This window comes from Buceros rhinoceros, unplaced genomic scaffold (genome assembly GCF_000710305.1).
Source record: "Buceros rhinoceros silvestris isolate BGI_N320 unplaced genomic scaffold, ASM71030v1 scaffold15597, whole genome shotgun sequence".
NCBI classification, from domain to species: Eukaryota; Metazoa; Chordata; class Aves; order Bucerotiformes; family Bucerotidae; genus Buceros; species Buceros rhinoceros.
In genome coordinates, this window is record NW_010420558.1 from 17463 (window position 1) to 24774 (window position 7312).

The 7312-nt window shown below is 44.6% G+C and overlaps 2 protein-coding genes across 2 annotated transcripts in view; one reads left to right on the forward strand and one right to left on the reverse strand.

The window, feature by feature from the left end:
• Nucleotides 1-227, forward strand: part of ACOX2 (acyl-CoA oxidase 2, branched chain) — a 17123-nt gene extending 16896 nt beyond the window's left edge. Inside the window, exon 14 of the mRNA XM_010139353.1 lies at nucleotides 165-227. Coding sequence (XP_010137655.1) covers nucleotides 165-227 — 63 coding nt within the window. The remainder of the gene's footprint in view (nucleotides 1-164) is intronic.
• Nucleotides 228-2044: 1817 nt separating this feature from the next.
• KCTD6 (potassium channel tetramerization domain containing 6) lies at nucleotides 2045-4651 on the reverse strand. Its single transcript, XM_010139351.1, has 2 exons — nucleotides 4543-4651; nucleotides 2045-3352 (listed from the first exon to the last, which is right to left on the reverse strand). Exons 1-2 carry the CDS (start codon nucleotides 4567-4569, stop codon nucleotides 2666-2668), a joined length of 714 nt encoding a protein of 237 aa, XP_010137653.1. The 5' UTR covers nucleotides 4570-4651; the 3' UTR covers nucleotides 2045-2665.
• Nucleotides 4652-7312: the final 2661 nt, after the last annotated feature.

The following is a 7312-nucleotide window of genomic DNA, read 5'->3' on the forward strand; positions in this document are numbered from 1 at the left end:
GGAAAGAGATCTTGCACTTAGCTGAAGTAGCTGGTGGTTTGGGTTTTGTTTGTTTTTTTTAATAGTGTAGCTTTTGATATTTCAGAGATCATTCTTAAGAAAAAAACCCCAGCCTTTTCTTTGCTTAATTATCATTAATTCCCTTCCACATTCTCTCGGAACAGATGAGCCCAGCCTACGAGAGGTATTTGAAGCCACTTCTCCACAACAAGCTGTCGCATTTGTGAAGACCATGATCCAAGGCCGCACATTTCCTCCTGTTCTTTGTGCAGCAGTACACTTTGAAGCATCAGTAATGACTAATCAGAATTAATAATCCGTTGCTTACTTGCAGTTGCAACAAATGTGAAGGAAGATTCTCAGCAAGCCATTCAGAATTAATCAGACAGAAGCCAAACAGTGCTGAGTGGTACCCACGGTGATGAGGCAGTCTAGTCAGAAATGGCCTAGGGTTTGCTGTTTTCTAGCCCAGAAGTGTCCCGATCGCATCAGAACTACACCACTTGCCTTATGCTTTTTATAAATCCATTACATGAAAATTAAGGGGAAAAAAACCCACCACCTCACATCATGAGCTTCTCCCTCAGTGTGTTGTATCTGTACAGTGCCTTAAAAAACAACAACAGCAAACCTCATTCACTGAAAAATCCAAGGAGGGTAACATGACAGTCCTTGGTTCCTTGGAACACCTTGTTCTCTTAGATCACGAGGAATATTAGACAGTACATCTGTTTGGACAATTAAAATAGCTCGTACCTTGCTCAGCAGTGGCGTAGTCCTGGCTAACGGAGATTTGGACAAAGCTGATGCCAACTCGGGGCTGCAACATTTACTTTCCCATTAGCAGAGCTGCTCATACGGCCGTTCTATAAATCCTGGGCTCCAATAAAGTGTGTTATTTGGAATACTGCTTCTCTAATTATTACACTTCATAATTACGGAAAGGGCAGGCGGATCCAGGCCAGTCATTAATTTGCTGGCAAATTCAGGGTTGCAAAGAACATCTTGTGATTGTAACTCAGTGCCAGTTAACACAGATATTTCTTACCACGTGTTGCAGGAAAGAAACAACCACTTTTCTGAGCCTCAGCAGTCCAACTTTTCTGTCCCGCTTGATAAGAAGAATAAAGCTCTTACTGCCTCTTACTACAAAAGCCAGAAACCCTGCAATGTATGAAGAGGAGGAGACAAAGTGCGACACAGAAATACACCCCCGAGACAGGCCTTTTGGGTGAGAGATGGGGCAGAAAGCTCCCACCTTCAAGAACCAGCAACCACCACAGAAATCCAGAGGCCCTCTTGCATCCCCCCAAGAGCTGTGGTCCGCACAGCCCAGAGAGCGAAGCAGCTGTGGGAAGTAACACTTGCGACAAGAGCTGCAGGGAAGAACGGGGCACATTCCAAACAGATACCGAGTCTCTTACTCCCAGCAGCACTCGAGTTGGAGCGTAACCAGGAATCCTATTAATGATGACAAAGTGCCCAAGATAAGCAGAAATGGCTAAACAAAATTGAGTAAAACACAGACCTTGAGTGCCTTGACTCGAACATCACCACAAACAGCACTCTGCAGTTAAAATTATATATGTAAGTCATTAGATAAATCATTGACCAACCAGACGATGCTACTCAGCAGCCCCAAGCACTTAGGCTGCGCATCCCCTCCACCCCTGTCCCTTCAGCCAGGACAAACACTTGCCATCCTTCTGTTAGTCGTAATGCAGTTTTCAAAACACAAGCTTTTTCTATAATGAGGACAGCTGAGTCAACCGATTAACGTGAAAAGGAGCAAAGTACATCAGTAATGGAGGAGAATGGAGCCCTACCAGAGCATCTGAAATACTCCGCAGCACAGAAAAAACAAGGTTTGGGTGGGGTTTGTTGTTTCGTTGGGTTTGGGTTTTTTAAGTATTAGAGTTCTAGAAGACAAAAAGAAAATGCAAAATAGTATTCTGTATTTCATGTTTTTATTAGCTTCTTGCTGGCAGGCATTACACTTGGGAATAATATTGCACCAGGCATTAAAAATAAGAATTCTACCACAGGGACATTTTGCATTTAGAATCCAATATAAATATTTCTAATCATATTTCCATGGCTACAGATAATATTTGGTTGCTTGATTTATATGCATAGAAAGAAACAGTTGTCATAACTGTAAGAAACTGTACTTATCAAGTACTTTTAAAGGGTGGGATTTGTTTTCCTAGAATATTACAATACTGTTTATTGATTTAGAAACTAAATTAGTCTACACAATAGCAGCTTTTCCCCAACTGCATTTTAAATTCTTTTTGTTTCTTGCTCCCAGTGTTGTAGCATTAGATATATTAGAAACCATTTCAACGGAGGTAATTTTAGCTCTTTCAGTTGCGTCAGAGAATCGTGTTAATGACACAAAATACCCCATTGTACTAATTCTTCGGACTCCCTCTTTCAAACAAAAAGGTGTCTTGACTGAACAGGCACATGCATGGTTTTTTTTCTGAACAGGACAAAAGGACAGAGCTGCTAGAGAACGGAACTCCTCCAGCCCTTACTGATAAACAATAAATAGTCATATAAAAAACAGCCCACATTGTTGCTTTAGTCAAAATCCAGACTCGCTTGGGTTTGCTGTCCAATGAAGTTGCTAATGGCTGAAGTGGCTCCTGTGGAGTCAGAATCAGTCATCTGTTTTCCGTGCCAGTCTGCAGAAAGTCCAGTTATGCTCCACTGTGTTTTCATTGGCACGCTCGCTCATGTGATGGACTCTGGTGTTCCTGATCGTGAAGCCTTGCTTTGTGATGTACTCCATCAGATGGACTCGGAGCGACACTTCCTGGTGGTAATCGCATGGCCCAAAAGTGAAGGAAACCTGGCAGTCCCTGGTGTCCATCATGTGCTTATTCCACTTTGTGAAGTGGTTTGAAATGCCCTCCAGTAACGAATGGACTTTTGTCGTGATGGTGAGCTGCGTGATGATGACAGCCACCGGGTTGGAGTACTTGGAAAGCTTCCGGGTGCTGGACAGCTCCACCACCTCCTCAAAGGTATCCACGGGATACAGCGGCTTGGGGTCATTAAGACACTGAATTAGCGGTTCAATCTGATAGAAGTCCGCTTCCTTCCGAAGTAGGTCGAACTCCTTGAAGTCCAGTGGCAAAGTGAGCTCTGAGGTCCTTAAAAAGTTAAGAACATAACGGAAAAGTGGTCCATCTCTGTCAATAAAGTAATTGCCCTGAGAGTCCCTGGCAGTGGGGAAGTCTCCCCTGAACATGGCCCCGAGCATTGAGTCAGGATATCTCGTTAGAGTTGTGAGGGATGTCGTATACATGTGTCCACCCACATTTAGCGTGACTGGATCAGTCATCTAGAAAGAGAGAAATTGTAGAGTTTATCAAGCCACCACAAGAAGATTCGATCTCCTCACTGACACACATGGCAAATACCGTTTGAAAACTGCAGGCTCTGGGGAGAATCACGCCTCTCCCATCTGAAGCCTTTAAGCGGTGTTTAAACCCGAACAAGCCCAAGCCACCCAGCAACAAGGCACAACTGGCAACTAGACAGGATGATACTTAACATTCAGAACGCACGTTTCCAGAAGGCTTCAGAAATCCTAACAACTGAGCTACTGTCACAGGAGCAAGTTTGCATTTGGGCAACAAGGTTTTTTCCTATTCTACAGATGGGGAAATGAGAACAGAGATTTCCTGAAGAACAAGTTAGTCTGAATGAGGCCCATGAGCATTCCTTACTTTCACAATCTGTGTCTCATTCTAGAACACACATGCACACACGCACACACAAAATCAGCTGAACAAGTCTTAAGCCTCTCTCTCTCAAGAGGATGACAGTGCAGGTTTAGACGTAGGTCCAAGAGCTCACAACCGAAATAATCCATGCTCTGGTTAAGAGGCATCATTAAAACAAGCAAACAAAAAAGAACTTTCAGCTTTTAACTCTAAAAAGAAATATTTATTAGCAAATTAGCATGTTGGATAGAAGAGGGGGGCAGCACAAACCAGTCTGCATCAGCTTCCAGATAGCACAAGAGGAAGCAAGAGAGAAAGGAACATAAATGCCATCTGGCCACCAACCCTAACAACTAGGACCATGGCCAGGCAGAGAAAAGAGACATGTGCAGGGCAGCACAGTGTTTAGAGAAAGAGAAGAGGAGCAAAACAAGATGCGTTGGTCTACTTTGAGACAGGGTTTACATGGGAAAATATTTTTCTTTAGAAATAAAATTACAAAGTCCTTAAAATTATATGGAGGAAGGACAAACCATCTTCAGCTGTTGTGTGTTAGGAAACTGGTAACAGTGAGCTTAAGGCATCAGTTAAGTACTCACTGGTTGTACCTGGGAAGTACAAGCTCTCCCCACAAACACATGCAAGGCGAAGCACTCCAGGGAGTGTAAGTGAGCTGTTGTAACATGCACAGTTTTAATTTTCACACGCTCTGGATCTACGCAAGGCAGATCTGGAAGGATTCCTACTGCAGGATCTTGAAAGCCCAGTTGTTCCGCACAGCACACACTTACACAGGCTCACTTACCATATATCCCCAGTCTCCATTATCCATCTGTTCAATTGCCTGAACTCCGGTATTCCAAGTTTAACAGAAGGCTGCTGAAAGGATACACGATTCACCTCCTATTATCTCCCTGCAGGAAAAAGCACACACAAAAACGCAAAACAAAACATGGCAGACCATCAGTACCTGCAAGAACAACCGAGGGGAATGCTTTCTAATCAAAGGCAGGCACTCTGCCAGGAGAGCATTCAGCTACAAAGCCACATCAGCAGAAGAATCTACAAATGCGCTTTTTCCTTCTTCTCCCTTCAAGCTACCCACAGGACTGCCTCCAGAGCACACGGGTAAATCACTCCACCGGCCGCTGACCATCCCAGTTCTGTGAAATAACAAGACACGTGCCTCTGAGGATAATCTGTGTTCACAGATGTGTACCTTTCACCTGGGAAACTGTAAGAACTTTGAAAGACAGATGCCCTTTTCCCAATTAAAAAAAGTTTATTTAGCCACCGGTGAGGTCGTACATGTGATCTGTTAATATTAGTCAAAATTCCCATGCTCCAGATTCAAACTGCACAGAAGAATAAATCAAGCGTGAAAGTCAATGGACAGCAAGATGAAAAAAAAATCTCACTGCAGAATAATTTAGCAGTGGAGAACTGCAACTGATAGCAAGAACATTAACCTACAGAAAGAGTATGAATGGACTTCGCAGATACATACACACTCTCAAACGAAATCTCTGCAGGGACAAGCCAGAGGACATCGAACATGTTTTCAACAACACTCCAACAAAAGCAATTTGAGAAGTGGCTCATGCAGTGACTTCCCAGAAGATGCTGAACTGCTGACTTGCATAACAAGGGACTCTGGCCACCCGAACACGGCGAGGGGAATCCACAGCCTGGGTTATGCAATTCAAAGGGGGCGGAAGCAATGACCCAGACACCCGTGGAGATTTTCCAAGAGTGGCCTGTTGACCATGCCAAGCGATGCACAGACAGGGAGGCCAGTTGTCAGGAAGCCTTTATCCCTACCCAGGGCCTGCCTCTGCTCAAACTGCTGAAAATTTAGGTCAGCCTGTTTTAAGTAGGGTACAGCTTCTCAGCTTTGTTTATTTTTACATCTTAAAGACTGCACAGTTACTGAGAGTTCTGCTCCCATCCTCTTTACTAGCAAACTTCAACACACAGTCCCCCAGCTAAAAGCAGCACAAAGACTTAGCCGAGCCAGAGCCCCACATTCCAAAACAACTGATGATCCACAGTTAATTCCCAGCCAAAAAGCCCACTTGCCCTTCGCATTCCTAGCAAATGAGGTTGGTCTCGTTCACCACAGAACAAGGCAGCACATCCCACTTCTCCGGGCCCTGCTGCCCTGCCCAAGCCCACAGCCTGGGCACAACGGCATCCAGCAGGTCAGGCCTTCGGGGCCAGCAGCACGAGCACGGCCTCAGCTGCATCTCGGATGTATTATAGAGCAGAAAAAACAAAATCAGCGTATGAAAATCGTGAGGTCAGACAACAGCAGACTAAGGAATACTAAGATACAGAACTGGTCATACCAGGATCCTATTTTTACAAATTAGAGACAAAGCACACCTCAAGAAAATACATGAAAGCACACCCCCCCGACAGCAGATAAACCTGGAACGCCAGCTCTTCTGCCAGCCTCTGTAATTACTGGGTTTTAGCCGCTCACAAATGAAGAAGTGAACTCATTCAGGTTTTCTTTATTCGGAATTGACATTGAAGCACAGCTCATTAACTTCTATCAATAGCCTAGACCTTTTAAATTCCAGCACTTACAGGTGTTACTCTGATCAAGCACAACACCAGCATAACATGCAGGTGCACTGAAACCACAGAAGACTGGCACAGGTTTCTGATAGTCAAGGACAACATTCACTTGAAAGTGAATGATGCAGCCAGCCAGACACTTCACTAGCAATCATGACAGAATCACAGAATCGTTTAGGCTGGAAAAGACCATCAAGCCCAACCACTAACCTAGCACAGCCAAGTCCACCAGATGCAGAAGAGATTTGTGGTCTTAATAAAATTAACTGGAATTATATGTTCCAAATATTTCAAAGACTGACAGATGTCTATAGTTATTTAAACTGCGGGACGGATACGACGTTGTTTTGATCAGCATCTCAGTCCATACTACAGATGAATCAAGACTTTCTCTACCAGGGAAAGAAACAGATGACACCGCCTGTCTGTATGAAGGCATGAACTACTCTTTGATCATAGCACTGCTATGTAACACCAGAGTGAATAATTCACAAGAGCAATTAGCTGAAACAAACCCAGCCCTCAGCATGTAAGTGGCATCGAGAAGTCTCACGGACCTTTGTGCGTGGACCCTGAACTGCTAGACACACACAGAGATCTCCCTGGCAAAGCCAGAGCTGGAGCGAGATGCACAATGCAAGCGATGGTACCAGGAGGCCATCCTAAAATGTGTGAGGGTGATCACAACTAACCGCTGCTTCCCTCATTAGCCTGGGAGCTCGGAATTTCTAGCAGAAAACAGCTCTTGTTTGGGCACAACCTGAGATAAGGACGAGCAAACCACATCACAGCGAGGGTGGGGATGTACGCCCCTCATGACATACACTCTTACAACAATGCTTTAAATTCTTTCTGAAGGAAATGCAGTGATGCATCAGTGGGGATGGGCAGACACTCACTCCATCCATACCCCAGCTCTTGTCCCTGCGTCACACAACAACACAGCCCACCCAGGGACAGCCTCACTAACTTGGCTGCTCGTCTTCATACAG